Here is a 16,166-nt window from a genome sequence, read left to right on the forward strand (position 1 = left end):
TGCGGAGAGGCGGCCCCGCTGCAGGGGTTCAAGGCGGGCTTCCCTGCCAGCAGAAGGAACAAACTCCAGGGAGGGAGAATGGAGGGCATATTCCGCTACGGATGGCCGGGGAGAAGCGAGGGGGGGCTGAGCGGGGGCTCAGTAACACCTGGGGCCTGCCCTGACTGGAGGGGCCATTGGCCTTATCCAGCATTGGCTTCTGTTATGTTCTTATGTTTGGGGCAAGGGATGCTCTGTCTTCTTGGTGCTTGGGGGGGGGACAGTGGGAGGGCTTCTGGTGTCCTGGCCCCACTGCTGGACCTCCTGATGGCCCCTGGTATTTTTGGCCACTGTGTGACAGACAGAGTGTTGGACTGGATGGGCCATTGGCCTGATCCAGCATTGGCTTCTCTTATGTTCTTATGTCTGGGGCAAGGGATGCTCTGTATTCTTGGTGCTTGGGAGGGCTTCTGGTGTTCCCCACTGCCAGACCTCCTGAGGGCACCTGGTATTTTTGGCTGATGTGTGACACAGAGTGTTGGACTGGATGGGCCGTTGGCCTGATCCAACATGGCTTCTCTTATATTCTTATGTCTGGCGCAGTGATTCTTGGTGCCAAGGCAAGAGTGGGTGGGCTCCTGGAGTTTTGGCCCTGCTGGTGGACCTCCTGAGGGCACCTGGGTTTTGTCTAGTGTTTCCTCTAAGTGCAAGGTAGCTAACAGTTTTTTAGCCTCCGGCTCATACATTTTTGTCTTAATTCAGGAAAGATGCCCCCAGAGCAAACTTAATTAATGCAGTAGCCAAATTGCTCACTCATATCTTTGATGCCAGTCGCTCACAAAGGAGCATCCCGGGATGTGATATCAGAGTCATGTGACAGGAAGAGGGGGAGCTGGACCATAACCAACAGACCAAAAGGGCCAAGGACAAGAAACAAAAAACAGTCATCAAGAGATTCCGGTGATGTCAGGGGGTGTGGCCTTATGACACACTTCCGGTGATGTCAGGGGTGTGGCATATGCTAATGAGTTATGCTAATGAGCTCCGGCAGCTCTTTTTCTACAAAAAGACCCCTGTTTATGAGGATGAGAAACCAAGAAGATATCAGGATATCCTGGATCCCAAAGATGAATTGAAACCGTTAAAGGACTTATCATGGTGGCAGAGCCACGAAATAGAATCTAGATATGCCAAAGATAAGAACACAGGCTTCCATGAAAACTTATTGGAGATTGAAAAGATTACGATAACTACTGATCAAAAACTCATAAAAAGGTTTTATACTCTCCTACTTAATGAATCCCCCTCATGGATCACTGCCTTGTCGTGGCGAGGGGGCTTGCGTAGTTCAGTGAAGCTGTGGGCTATGCCGTGAATATTTGCTAGCTGGTAAATATCTATTTGGCTTAAGGATATACCTGTTCCTGTGTAGTGTAAGTTTTCAGATTTCTACATCAAGACTCTGACTAAAACATAAATCTAACCTTTTGGTTATTTGGTACTCATTATGGCCAATTTTCCCCCTCATGGATCACTGCCTTGTCGTGGCGAGGGGGCTTGTGCAGTTCAATGAAGCTGTGGGCTATGCCGTGAAGGGCCACCCAAGACGGACAGGCCACAGCAGAGAACTCAGACCAAGCGTGATCCACCTGGAGAAGGAAATGGCAACCCACTCCAGTATTTTTGCCAAGAAAACCCCATGGACAGTATCAAAAGGCTAAAAGATATGACGCCGGAAGATGAGCCCCTCAGGTCGGAAGGTGTCCAATATGCTACTGAGGAAGAGCAGAGGACAAGTACAAGTAACCCCAGAAAGAGTGAAGCGGCTGGGCCAAAGCCGAAAGGACGCTCAGTTGTGGATGTGTCTGATGGTGAAAGGAAAGTCCAATGCTGCAAAGAACAATACTACATAGGAACCTGGAATGTAAGATCTATGAATCAAGGTAAGCTTGACGTGGTCAAAAATGAGATGGCAAGACTGAACATCGATATCCTAGGAATCAGTGAACTAAAGTGGACAGGAATGGGCGAATTTAACTCAGAAGACCATTATATCTACTACTGTGGCCAGGAATCTCGTAGAAAAAATGGTGTGGCCTTTATAGTCAACAAGAGAGTGCAAAAGGCAGTACTGGGATACAATCTCAAAAATGACAGAATGATTTCTGTCCGATTCCAAGGCAAACCATTCAACATCACAGTAATTCAAGTGTATGCCCCAACCACTGATGCAGAAGAGGCTGAAGTGGACCGGTTCTATGAAGACCTACAACACCTCCTAGAACTAACACCAAAAAATGATGTCCTCATCATCATAGGGGACTGGAATGCTAAAGTAGGAAGTGAAAAGGTAACTGGAATAACAGACAAGTTTGGCCTTGGAAAGCAAAATGAAGCAGGGCAAAGGTTAACAGAGTTTTGTCAAGAGAACACACTGGTCATAGCGAACACCCTTTTCCAACAACCTAAGAGGCGACTCTACACATGGACATCACCAGATGGGCAACACCGAAATCAGATTGACTATATAATTTGCAGTCAAAGATGGAGAAGCTCTATCCAGTCAGTAAAAACAAGACCTGGAGCTGACTGTGGTTCAGATCATGAGCTACTCATTGCAAAATTCAGACTTAAACTGAAGAAAATCGGGAAAACCATGAGGCCATTCAGGTTTGACCTAGATCACATCCCTGATGAATATACAGTAGAGGTGAAGAATAGATTCAAGGGTCTGGATTTGATAGATAGAGTGCCTGAAGAACTATGGACGGAGGTTCGTGACATTGTACAGGAGGCAGCAATCACCACCATCCCAAAGAAAAAGAAATGTAAGAAAGCAAAGTGGCTTTCTGATGAGGCTTTACAAATAGCAGAGGAAAGAAGGAAAGCGAAAGGCAAAGGCGAAAAGGAAAGATTTACCCAACTGAACGCAGATTTCCAGAGAACAGCAAGGAGAGATAAGGAGGCCTTCCTGAATGAACAGTGCAAAGTAATAGAAGAAAACAATAGAATGGGAAGGACTAGAGATCTCTTCAAGAAAGTTGGAGAAATCAAGGGAGCGTTCCATGCAAAGCTGGCCATGATAAAGGACAAAAACGGTAGGGACCTAACAGAAGCAGAAGAGATTAGGAAAAGATGGCAAGAATACACAGAAGAACTATACAAGAAAGACCTCGATGTCCTTGACAACCACGACGGTATAATCACTGACCTCGAGCCAGACATCCTGGAATGTGAAGTTAAATGGGCCTTAGAAAGCATTGCTAACAACAAAGCTAGTGGAGGTGATGGTATTCCAGCTGAGCTATTCAAAGTCTTAGAAGATGATGCTGTTAAAGTGCTGCACTCCATTTGCCAGCAAATTTGGAAAACGCAACAGTGGCCACAGGATTGGAAAAGATCAGTATACATTCCAATCCCAAAGAAGGGCAACGCCAAGGAATGTTCAAACTATCGCACAATTGCACTCATATCACACGCTAGCAAGGTCATGCTCAAGATCCTACAAGCTAGGCTTCAACAGTACGTGGATAGAGAACTGCCAGAAGTACAAGCTGGGTTTCGAAGAGGTAGAGGAACTAGAGATCAAATTGCCAACATTCGCTGGATTATGGAGAAAGCAAGAGAGTACCAGAAAAATATCTACTTCTGCTTCATTGACTATGCTAAAGCTTTTGACTGTGTGGATCACAACAAACTATGGCAGGTCCTTAAAGAGATGGGAGGACCAGACCACCTCACATGTCTCTTGAGAAACCTGTATAAGGGCCAAGAAGCGACAGTTAGAACCGGATATGGAACAACTGATTGGTTCAGCATAGGAAAAGGAGTACGACAAGGATGTATATTGTCACCTTGCTTATTTAATATATATGCAGAGTACATCATGCGAAATGCTGGCCTGGATGAATCACAAGCGGGAATTAAGATTGCTGGGGAAAAGATCAACAACCTCAGATATGCAGACGATACCACTCTGATGGCAGAAAGTGAAGAGGACCTCAAGAGCCTCTTGCTCAGGGTAAAAGAGGAGAGCGCAAAAGTGGGCTTGAAGCTCAACATCAAAAAAACTAAGATCATGGCATCCGGCCCCATCACTCCTTGGCAAATAGAAGGGGAAGTCGTGGAAGTAGTGACAGACTTCACGTTCCTGGGATCCCAGATCACCGCAGACTGTGACAGCAGTCATGAAATTAAAAGACGCCTGCTCCTTGGGAGGAAAGCGATGGCGAACCTAAACAGCATGATAAAAGTAGAGACATCACCCTGCCAACAAAAGTCCACATGGTCAAAGCAATGGTATTCCCAGGAGTCATGTATGGCTGCGAGAGTTGGACTGTAAGGAAGGCCGAGCGCCGAAGAATAGATTCTTTTGAACTATGGTGCTGGAGAAGACTCTTGAGAGTCCCCTGGACTGCAAGAAGAACAAATCAGTCAATCCTCAAAAAAATCAACTCTGACTGTTCCCTGGAAGGCCAGATAATGAAACTGAAGCTCAAATACTTTGGCCACCAAATGAGAAGGGAGTACTCACTGGAGAAGACCCTGATGCTGGGAAAGATTGAAGGTCAAAGAAGACGGGGACGGCAAAGGATGAGATGGTTAGACAGTGTCATCGATGCAACGAACATGAAGTTGAGCAAACTTCAGAGGATGGCGGAAGACCGGAGGGCCTGGAGGGAGCTGGTCCATGGGGTCGCAAAGAGTCGGACTCAACTGTGCGACTGAACAACAACATCAACTTGATGAATTGAAATGTACTGTAGACCTAGTCACATCATAGTTTAATACTGGCGACTCCCAGTCACCAGAACTTAAACGCAATAGCGTGGCACCAATATAGTATATGGACTAGTACTTCAAGACTGTGTTGAATCAACAGGCAAACCTGATGAAGAACACGTGAGCGGAATGATTACTAGAATGCCGTTGTTTGTCTTAGCTGCTTTTGTAATAAGTATATTAGATTAGGACCTTGCGCCTAAGATAAGACCTTGTCATTGGCTGTAAATATTTCTACAGAAGTGACATCATTCTGAATGTGCTGTTGGGCTTCATGGTTAATGCTTAAGTTGTATTTGTGTTAATGAAGCGTTCTAAGAATACTTTAATAATTCACATTTAGCATAATACAAAAACAGGGAAAAAATTGTAAAATTATATATGGTGATTTAGTTTTTTACTTATCCACCTGGAGGCTGGCAACCCTAAGCCAAGGCCCCATGCAAGCCCACCCCAAGCCCACCCAGAACCACTCAGGGACAGCACTCCCGGCACTCACCATCGTGGAGTCCTCGCGGCTGAGAATGAGGAAGCCATGCCGCTTCCCGTCATCCTCAGGCTCCGGCAGGGCTGGTTCTTTCTCCGCATTTTCCTCTTTAGCCTCTTCCTCCTGCAGGAGGGGGAAAGACCATGAAGCCATCACCAACAGCTCTTCGCCATGAACCCAGAGAGCCACTTTGGTGTGGTGGTGAAGTGCACGGACTCTAATCTGGGAGAACCGGGTTTGATTCCCCACTCCTCCACTTGCACCTGGCTGGATAACCTTGGGCAAGCCGTAGTTCTGATAAGAGCTGTCCTTGAAAAAGAGCCGTTTCTGTCAGAGCTCTCTCAGCCCCGCCGAACTCACAGGGCGTCTGTTGTGGGGAGGGGAAGGGGAAGGAGATTGTAAGCCACTCTGAGACTCCGAGTGAAGGGCCGGGTATAAATCCAATCTCTTCTTCAGAGCCAGTTTCGTGTAGTGGTTAAGTGCGTGGACTCTAATCCGGGAGAACCGGGTTTGATTCCCCACTCCTCCACCTGCAGATGCTGGATGACCTTGGGCAAGCCGTAGCTCTGATAAGAGCTGCTCTTGAAAAACAGCAGTTTCTGTCAGAGCTCTCTAAGCCCCACCTATCTCACAGGGTGTCTGTTGTGGGGAGGGGAAGGGGAAGGAGTTTGTAAGCCGCTCTGAGACACCTTTGGGTAGTGAATGGCGGGGTATAAATCCAATCTCCTCCTCCTCCAGTTTGGTGTAGTGGTGAAGTGTGCGGACTCTAATCTGGGAGAACTGAGTTTGATTCCCCACTCCTCCACTTGCACCTGGCTGGATGACCTTGGGCAAGCCCTAGTTCTGATAAGAGCTGTCCTTGAAAAAAAGAGCAGTTTCTGTCAGAGCTCTCTCAGCCCCACCTACCTCACGGGATGTCTGTTGTGGGGAGGGGAAGGGGAAGGAGTTTGTAAGCCGCTCTGAGACACCTTTGGGTAGTGAAGGGCGGGGTATAAATCCAATCTCTTCTCTCTTCTCCCTTTGTCAGATCTGACTCTCGAAAGCTCCCTGGACTCAAATCAAGCTCTTTCTCAGAGAGCTATCCTTCCACAGTAGCGCCTCCCAGGCCATGAGGGGCCACACAGCCAAGAGAGCAGACAGGAAGAGAGAAGTGATGTGTTTCCCTTCCCCACCCTCTGCTTCAGTCAAGAGGGTGGGGCCGACTTACCTCCCGCAAGAGGCCAGCTCCATCTCCCCTTCTGTGCTCTCAGGAACAGTGCTAAGGGATGGGCACAAACCGAACCCGAGGCAATATGCAAACCAAAGTTCACAATGGGTCTACCATCATGAACTTCCACAGACTTTTAAAGCAGTTCATGGACGGAACAGAAAGCAGGGGCTGAAAGGGACTCTGAATCCCTTTCGGCACCTGCTTACTGTACTCTGCAAAAGCCGCAAAAAGAGCTGAACTCTCCGCTGCTCCGCTGTTTTTTGGACTGTCTGCAAACCCCATTGAAAGGGACTGTGGTCCCTTTCAATGGGGTTTGCGGGGCCATGAACCACAAACCACAAACAAATCTCCTGGTTCAATTCAGTTTGTGGTTCAGTTCGACCACAGACCATGAACTGACACAAACCTAATTTTTCCGGTTCGTGCCCATCCCTAAATCGTGCTCATACTTACGGTCGCCTCTTCTTTCTTCTGGGGCGAGATCACCGTCCACATGTCGTAACAGCCTGGGAGCTCGAAGGTCGTCACCACTTGAGGGCGGATGCTTTTCTGTTGCAAAGAGAAGGGGAAGCGAAGGCTTTGTTATGGGGATAGCGAAGGCCTTGCTATGGGAGGTGGATTTTCCTGCACTGATGACCGCTAGGAGGACAGTCATGCATTCCTCCGGACCACGTGCGTGTGTAGCACTTTTACAGCATGGATAAGATTTTCCTGTATGGAAAGCCATCCTGTTTGAAAGGGCGGATCTTCCGGTCCCATCAGCTCTTATATCCAGTATGACTAAAAGCATGTTCTCCTGGGAGGTTGAGAAGAAGCAAGCCTCCACTTGGCATTTTAGAAGGTTTTTTCCCCTTTCTCTCTGAAAGAGGAAGTCCATCAATGGCTTTCCAGGCTCACCTTCATACAAATGCTAATAGGGTTAGACAAAGGGATGGTGAGCTTTCCCCCTTCTCCCCCCTCCTTCAAGCAGGGAACAAAGGTTTGGAGGGGCTCTTCTTTCTCTCTAGGGTTAACTCACTGCCACCACCTCCCCTTTTATAAGGAATTGCCTGCTGGGAGGGACAGGACTCACAGCTTCCTTTCCCTTTTCAGAACAAACAGCCCTGCCCTTGAAGAAGCTGGGTCACTCCGGGGTCTGCCATCTGCCTCCCCTTTTTGTCCCTAGGTGTTTACAGGCTGCACCAATGATCTCTGGGGCAACCCCACTACACTGAGATCACACTACTGATCTGGCTCTGGTACCTGACTTGCACCAGAACTCGCCTCCCCAACACAGGCCCCCTTTGCACAGTGTGCTCCTGCACGTCCCTCCCTCTCCAAGAGCGGTCTCACTCACCTGCAGAACCGAGAGGGCGCCATTCTTGCCGTAGCCAGAGCACACCACAATCTCCAGGTCAGGCTCTGGGCTATTCTGGAACTGGAAAAGAGAGCAAGCCAAAGTTAGAAGCAATGCCTGGAGCAAGGCTGCCTCCCTCGTTTCCAGGGGAAGTCATTCCAGGTCACTCCATAATCTTCCCAGGGTGGGAAACCCAAAGCCCTGGAACCTCCCCAACCGTCCTGCCCTTTGCCTTTTTTCTCTAGGCCTCCGATCCTGCCCAGGTGCGCAGAGGCTGAAAGAAGGAAGCCTTCTCTTGCATCCACTCAGGTCCCACCCTGACAACACCAAACGAGCAGAGTACGTACCTCCTCGGAGAGGAAAGCGGGCTCACCCATGGCGGCATTGGCACAAGGACCAATGTTCAGGATGCTATCACACACCTGTCACAGTTGGGGGGGGAGAGAGAAAGATCAAAGACACGGATAACTTCCTGTCAGAGGAACAAATCAGGCTGGGGAGGAAGGACCAGAGATGTAGGGTTCTTCCTCCCTATAGATATGGATTTAGAGATCTGTTCTGGCAGAGGAAAGGGAAGGAATCAAATCACACATGCACACACATGAAGCTGCCTTACACAGACTCAGAACATCAGTCCACCAAGGTCTGTACTGCCTTACTCAGACTCGCAGCCATCCCTCCAGGGTCTCAAGGAGGGGTCTTTCACACCTATTGCCTGGTTCGTTTTTAACTGGAAATGCCGGGGATTGAACCTGGGACCTTCTGCATGCAAAGCAGAGTCTCTGCCACTGAGACCCAATCCATGGTACTGAGCTCCCTGTTTGTCCCATCTTTCCCTCCCCCAGAAAACGCCGGAGAGCACAAGGATGTGTTGAGCCCTCAGGGAGAAGCAACCGTCGTGCAGTACCTCAAACGAGTAGGTGGCAAGTTGAGTCCCGGACTGGGCTTCGCTGCCGTACACCTCGATCTCGTCCACCTCGTCCTGCGGGGCCGACTTCCCCCCTGCGGCCATACAATAATCAATACAATTGCAACATTAACACAAAACTGGGCTCTCCTGTCACTCAGGACACACACAGTCCTGGTTAGGGGAAGGAAGCCCTGCCTGCCCAGCTCCACTGGAACCGAGAGACACAGTCTGCATCCTCCAGCCCAAACACACACACAGGCACTCAATGTTCCCTCTAAGCTGTGGAGTCTTGTGAACAAAAATTCGACTTTGTGAGCTACTGGCATTAAAGTTGTGAGTGAGCGATTTGGCTGCTGCATACATTAGTTTGCTCTGGAGCCCTCCTTCCTGAGCGAAGACAAAAATGTGTGAGCTGGAGGCTAAAAAACTGTGAGCTAGCTCACACTAACTCAGCTTAGAGGGAACACTGGTAGCAGTCACCTACCAGCCCAGTTCACTGGCTGCTCCAGCCGTTTCTTCTTGACCGGAGGCTCTTCCTGCAAGGGAAAAGAAGCAGCAGGCGAATGAGGAAAACTCACTGGGCCAGGGGTCCCCAATGTGGTGCCTCTGGGCATTTTGGCACCCACCAACACCTTTCCTTGTGCCCGCCAAGTCTTTTTAGAAAGCAGGCAGAGCTTTTGTCCAGCAAGCCTTCTGATAGGCCACTGGACATTTGATTGGTTGTGCAAATTTTTAAGAACACTGCTTTGGCAGCGGCTGACGCCCCTGGCCAAGGATCTTCACAGTGGGACTGAAGGGAAGGTGTGGCAGCAGCCACTTTGGTGTCGTGGTTAAGAGCGGCGGACTCTAATCTGGGAGAACCGGGTTGGATTCCCCACGCCTCCTCCACATGCAGCTGCTGGGGTGACCTTGGGTCAGTCACACGTTCTCTCAGAGCTGTTCTCTCACAGGCAGTTCTCGGGAGAGCTCTCTCAGCCCCGCCTGCCTCCCAGGGTGTCTGTTGTGGGGAGGGGGAGGGAAAGGAGATCGTAAGCTGCTCTGAGACTCTGAGGGAAGGGTATAAATCCAATCTCTTCTTCTTCATTTGTTTATTCATTCACATTGATATCCTGCCCTTCCCAGAAGCTTCTTTCTGCGGCAGCCATTTTGCGGCAGCCATTTTGTAGCTGCACCCCCCCCCACACACACACACACGTCAGAGTTCCAAACGTGCCATCAGGCTCAAAGAGGCTGGGGCCCCCCTGCCCTAGGCATTCAGCCCTTGCTGTCGGAATCCCCCAAACACCTCCTCCTCACTCAGCCCCCCCCCACCTCCTGCTCTGCACCCTTAACGGGCTTCACCCCGCAGAGCCACCCAAGGCGCCTGTCAGCATACTGTTATGTATTGCAGGCAAGATGACAGCCAGGTTATGTGAGTCTATTAGATCATCTTGATCTGAAGGTGACAGAAGGAGTGTCACGTGACAAGTCACTTGATCAAAGTTGCATCATCCTCACTAGAGTCACAGTGAGTCAGCACTTCAATGGGATTGGTGCTTCTCTGTATATATTCTGTGCACTCTGTATGTAATTCATCACTCTTATGAATGGGATTCCTTGCGAAGCACTTTGTTAGTTTGCCAGAAGAATTGGAGTCTACAAGTGCTAACTGGGACTGTATGTATAGTATTGTAAATAAAACCACTGTATATAGTTCAGCACTAGCCGATTGTGGATTGCATTATTAGACGCGCTTCCATTACGCTCACAGCGCCACCCTCTCCTGCCGCCACTTCCGCTGCCGTCAGGGCCTGACCCTCTGGGCACAACCCCTTGCTAGGGCAGGAGCTCCTTCTACACAAGGAGAAGAGCCTCTTTTACCCAACACAACCTCCTTCTTGGCGAAGTGGCCAAGACGTTGCCTCTTGCCATAGGAGATGAACTCACTGGCTTCTCCGGGCAGTCCTTGGCGAGGCTCATGGGGGCCTCCTGGAGCTTCTCGGTGTATTTCAGGAGGAGGGAGTTGCCGAGGCGCGATCCCAGGAAGAGGTAGCCGGGCTCCATGGTGACCATCTGCGATCCAAGACGGAGAAGGCAAGAGGGTCAGGCGACAACAGGTGAGAGAAACGTGCAGAAGGGTCAAAGCGGCAGGAAGTACCCAGAGGTGAAACGGGGCAGCCGCTCCTAGCTGGGCTCAGTAACCTCCCAGCGCAACCTGTGGATAGCCTGCTGCAAGCAGAATCCTGCTACACACTCTATAGAGTTTTCCGGCTACACATTAGGAAGAACTTCCTGACGGTTAGAGCAGTTCCTCAGTGGAACAGGCTTCCTTGGGAGGTGGTGGGCTCTCCTTCTTTGGAAGTTTTCAAACAGATCTGACAGCAATGTGGGTTCTGTGAACTCGGGCAGATCAGGAGAGGGGGGGCAGGGAGGGTGGCCTCAGTGCTTAGTTCTAGTGGCCCTTTCTTACACGCCCAGGGAAATGCCAATCCCCACTTTGGGGTCAAGCAGCAGTTTTTCTCCAGGCTAGTTTGGCCGGGGATCCTGGAAGGCTTTTGCTATTTTGTGGGTAAGGAACAGCGGTCACTGGGTGTGCGCGCACGAGGGAGGATATTTGTGAATCCCCTGCACTGTTCAGGGGGTTGGAGTAGATGACCCTGGAGGTCCCCTTCCAACTCTATGATTCTATGAATATCCCACCTTGTTGACTGTTTCAATTCACTCTTTGTAATCTACCTTGAGCCCCAGTCAGAAAGAACTTTTTTTTTTTAATTTAGAGGGCATTTGGTGCCCGCCTGCAAACTGTCCATCCCTTCTCTTGCGAGACTCTCGTCCTGTGAGCAGTGTTCCCTCTAAGCTGAGTTCGTGTGAGATAGCTCACAGTTTTTTAGCCTCCGGCTCACACATTTTTGCCTTCGCTCAGGAAGGATGGGGCTCCAGAGCAAACTAATTTCTGCAGCAGCCAAATCGCTCGATCACAACTTTAATGCCAGCATTCTGCCAGGTTGTCACCTTCCTTCAGAGCTATCTCGTCTCTCTTGAGCACACCTCTGTGCCTCTCAAAGTAGAACAGGAGGCAAAGTCCTCTCTTCCACTGCCTGACCAACAAGACAAAAGCTTTAGTTGTTATAGATTTTCTGGGTTGCCTGGCCGTGGCCTTGGCATTGTAGGACCTGACGTTTCGCCAGCAGCTGTGACTGGCATCCTCAGAGGTATAACACAGAAAGATGGAGTGCTCTCTGTGTCAATGTGAGAAGATATTGACACAGAGAGCACTCCCTCTTTCTGTGTCATACCTCCGATGATGCCAGTCACAGCTGCTGGCGAAACGTCAGGTCCTACAACGCAAGGGCCATGGCCAGACAGTCCGGGAAATCTACAACTAATGAACTCCATCCGTGAAAGCCTTCGGCAACATATTAAGACAAAAGCTGCTCTGGTGTTCCCGCTGCCACACAGACGGCCCCTTGACCTGCCACCCACCCCTCCAGAGCCGGACGCAGCTTACGCAAGAGGTGAGGACGCTGGCGGCTGCCTTGTCGAAATGGAAGGACCGGACGCTTCGCATGCCATCGGTGATGAGGGTCAGCACATAGCTAAGAGGAGACACGGAGGGGGACCATCTGGTTAGGGGGATGAGCGAGCCACGGCCAGCTTCCCCTGCCAGCCAGCACTGCCCAAGGCTTCCTCCTGCTCTGCTGCTCAGCAAATCAAGCTCCCCAAGAGGCAACGGAGAGGACAGGCGGAAGAAGCCACCTGGCCCCGCTTCGGCAGACAGCCCCTGCCCATGTCAACGCTGAAAAGGTCACTCCTCTTACAAGCGGCACTCACGGGGAAGGTTCACAGAACACTGGATTCCTTCCTCATTAGGAACGGAATTTTTTGCAGCAGCCACAAAGTGGGAGCCAAGCAGAAGTCGACTGCTTGAAGGGGAGATTCTCTGCTGAAAGTTGCAGCGGCAGTAGAGACAACCAAGTTCCTCCAGCATTCCCATCCACTGCGTGAAGCGCTCACTAACCCTGCAAGTTGAGCAGGGCCCACCCAGGCCCCCTGTACGGAAGCAGCTTCAGTCTCCCCAGGATTCTGGCCCTGTTCATTAACTGCCTGCTTCACAGCGGGGGAGCCGGCCTGACAAAGAATGGCCACGCCGAGTCTCGAACCCAGCCACGGGACCAGGCTGCCTCCTAGCCGCTGAACCAAGGCCCCGCGACACGGAAGCACCAAGAGGAGCTCTTCTCAAGGTCTAGGTGGGTAGCTGTGTTGGTGGTGAAGCGACAGAACAACGTTTGAGTCCAATGGTGCCTTTTTAAGACCATATGCAAGAAGAGAATCACAGCTCCAAAGCTCCAGATGCAAACGAAAAAACAAGCTGTATGCAGGCGCTATACAGAATCAATGCTCAAAACACATGGAAAAAACTTTACAGTGCTGATGTCAAACTGTGTATAAATGACAATGATACAAAGAAGGAAAGGAGGTCCAAAAAGGTGCAGGTTGACGAAGTTTTCCGGAATACAAATTCGTTTCGACTGGCTTCGTCTGAACAGGACCTCAGGAAACATTAAGATGTCTTGTAAGTTTCATTAATCAAAAAGTATGATAGCGAAGATCATATCACTTCATAAAACTCTCATATTCTATAGTTGCAGTGAAATACTGTATCATTGTCATTTACACATGGTTTGACATCAGCACCATCAGGGCTATTTTTGGGCAGGAACGCACAGGAATGGAGTTCCGGCTGGCTCCTGAGTTGGCCACGCCCAGCAGGAACTCATTAGCATAATAGGCCACACCCAACAGCAGGAACTCATTAGGATTGGCTACATTAGGGGTGTGTGGCCTAACATGCAAAGAAGTTCCTGCTACAAAAAAAGTTCTGGGTTTTGACAACAAACAAGGTAAACAGGATAAGAAGCAAAAGGTTGGTGTGGCTGGATGACCACACTTCTGGTAACATGTGGGTGCGGCCTAATAGGCTAATGAGTGGTGCTGTCGTGGGTGTGGCCTAATATGCTAATGAGTTTCTGCTATTGGGTGTGGCCTATTGTGCTAATGGTTCCTGCTGGGCTTTTTCTACAAAAAAAGCCCTGAGCACTATAAAGTTTTTTCCATGTGTTTTGAGAATTGATTCTGTATATCGCTTGCATACAGCTTGTTTTTTCTTTTACATTTGGACCTTTTTAAGACCCACAAAGTTTAATTCTGGGTATAAGCTTTCGTGTGCATGTGGCACTTCTTCACATACGTAGCTGAAGCAGTGCCACGTGCACATGAAAGCTTATACCCAGAATTAAACTTTGTGGGTCTTAAAAAGGTGCCCCCTGGACTCAGACTTTGTTCTCAAGGTCTGTACGTTTAAAGCCTCTTGGGAGCAGGGAGCAGACTCCTCTCTGGCATCCCGAAACCCCAGAGGAAGGTAAGGAGCGGCCCTTATCCAACACGGAGGCTTCCCAGGTATTAATAGAACAGCCAACCTCCAGCCGCATGTTTGCAAAGGCAATCAAGTTTGGGAACGTGAGAGCGGACTCATGGCGGCCAGAGCAGAGGTCTTACATCTCCCCTCCTTTCAGCGATATCACCATCTTGTCATAGGAGATAAAGGTCGCCTGGGCACAGTCCAGAGTGATCTTCACCGCCTCTTGGACCCCTGCAAAAGCGGAGAGAGGAACACAGAGCTGGAAAGAACCCCAAGGGTCATCTAGTCCAACTCCCTGCACAAGGCAGGAAATTCACAGCTACACCCCCCGCCCCCCCGGGTGACCCCTGCTGTATGCCCAGAGGAAGGCAAAGAAACCTCCAGGATCCCTGGGCCAATGTGGCCCGGGGGGAAATTCTTCCTGACCCCAAAGTGGCGATCAGCATTACCCTGAGCATATAAGAAAGAAGAAGAAACTGGATTTATACCCCACCCTTCACTACCCAAAGGAGTCTCGGAGCGGCTCACAGTCTTCTTTCCCTTCCCTTTCCCTCCCCACAACAGACACCCTGGGACGTAGGTGGGGCTGAGGGAGCTCTTGACAGAAACTGCTCTTCTTAAAGGACAGCTCTTATCAGAACTATGGCTTGCCCAAGGTCATCCAGCCAGGTGCAAGTGGAGGAGTGGGGAACCAAACCCGGTTCTCCCAGATTAGAGTCCATGCACTTAACCACTACACCAAACTGGCTCTCCAGTAAGTCTCAGAGCGGCTTACAAACCCCTTTCCCTTCCCCTCCCCACAACAGACACCCTGTGAGGTAGGTGGGGCTGAGAGAGCTCTGAGAGAAACTGCTCTTTTTCCAATGACAGCTCTGATAGAACTATGGCTTGCCCAAGGTCTTCCAGCAGCTGCGAATAGAGAAGTGGGGGAATCAAACCCGGTTCTCCCAGACTAGAGTCCGCGCACTTAACCACGACACCAAATAGGTGTAGCTACAACAGCTGATCACTGGCTCATCCATTCCTGCCCTCACTCCACTGCATGAAGCATGTCTGGAACACAGAGCAGAAGAGTGTCAGTTCCACGGGCAGAATGCAGTCCAGTCAGAACACATTCCATCTACTTGGGGCTTCCAGAGCCAGCTGGAATTTGTAACCAGATACCAAATTGGAGAACCTGAAAATCTAGCTTCCCATATATTCACACACATGTTTGTGTTTAAAAAGCATATTTCTAGTCCTTGTGATCGCGGAGAAAAAACTTGAAAACCAGGCTTCCTATCATCATCCTTTTCTTGACCTAAATTTGTGGCCTGAGAGTGACGATCACATGGCTGCGATGATGAACACTGTCAGTACCATCACTCTGTGGAGTCTGTATATGATCTGGCCACCATCACAGATGAATGCACTGGTGGAATGAGCTTCCCGGAAGACATCAGGGCCCTGTGGGACCTTTCACATTTCCGCAGGGCTTGCAAGACGGAGCTCCTCCGCCAGGCCTTCGATTAGGGAGCCATATTATACAACCAAGGCCCTGGCCCCAATATTAACATCTACATCAACAGCCGATATAACCCGGACCACAATGGGAACTGCCTGCCTGCTTGCTGGATGCTGTTCAGGCCTGCCGCTGTATATGAACTGTTTTTAGCACTAGCACTGTGTAATGTTTTATATTTATATTGTCATGATTTTACTTGGTTCTGTCTTAGCTGTGTAATATTTGTGTAAGCCGCCCTGAGCCTGCTACGGCAGGAAGGGCGGGGTAGAAATCAAATAAATAAATGAATGAATAAATAACTTGTACTGAATCAGACCCTTGGTCTATCAAAGTCCGAACTGTCTACTCGGACTGGCAGTGGCTCTCATAAGAACATAAGAGAAGCCAATGCTGGATCAGGCCAATGGCCCCTCCAGCCCAACACTCTATGTCACACATGGGCCAAAAATACCAGGTGCCATCAGGAGGTCCAGCAGTGGGGCCAGAACTCCAGAAGCCCTCCCACTGTTGCCCCCCCCCAGGACCAAGAACACAGAGCATCCCTTGCCCCCAGACTGAGA

General features: G+C 49.9%; 1 protein-coding gene across 1 annotated transcript in view; it reads right to left on the minus strand.

Moving 5' to 3' along the window:
- Positions 1-16,166, minus strand: part of CPSF1 (cleavage and polyadenylation specific factor 1) — a gene marked incomplete at its 5' end in the record, with an annotated part of 46,937 nt that overhangs the window by 28,371 nt on the left and 2,400 nt on the right. The window contains 9 exons of the mRNA XM_015427956.1: positions 5,261-5,371; positions 6,912-7,007; positions 7,795-7,875; positions 8,142-8,216; positions 8,702-8,796; positions 9,189-9,240; positions 10,631-10,756; positions 12,192-12,279; positions 14,240-14,333. Of these exons, the coding sequence (XP_015283442.1) occupies positions 5,261-5,371; positions 6,912-7,007; positions 7,795-7,875; positions 8,142-8,216; positions 8,702-8,796; positions 9,189-9,240; positions 10,631-10,756; positions 12,192-12,279; positions 14,240-14,333 (818 nt within the window). The remainder of the gene's footprint in view (positions 1-5,260; positions 5,372-6,911; positions 7,008-7,794; positions 7,876-8,141; positions 8,217-8,701; positions 8,797-9,188; positions 9,241-10,630; positions 10,757-12,191; positions 12,280-14,239; positions 14,334-16,166) is intronic.

The sequence above is a fragment of the Gekko japonicus genome, unplaced genomic scaffold, assembly GCF_001447785.1.
Source record: "Gekko japonicus isolate JY-2015 unplaced genomic scaffold, Gekko_japonicus_V1.1 scaffold838, whole genome shotgun sequence".
NCBI lineage: Eukaryota > Metazoa > Chordata > Lepidosauria > Squamata > Gekkonidae > Gekko > Gekko japonicus.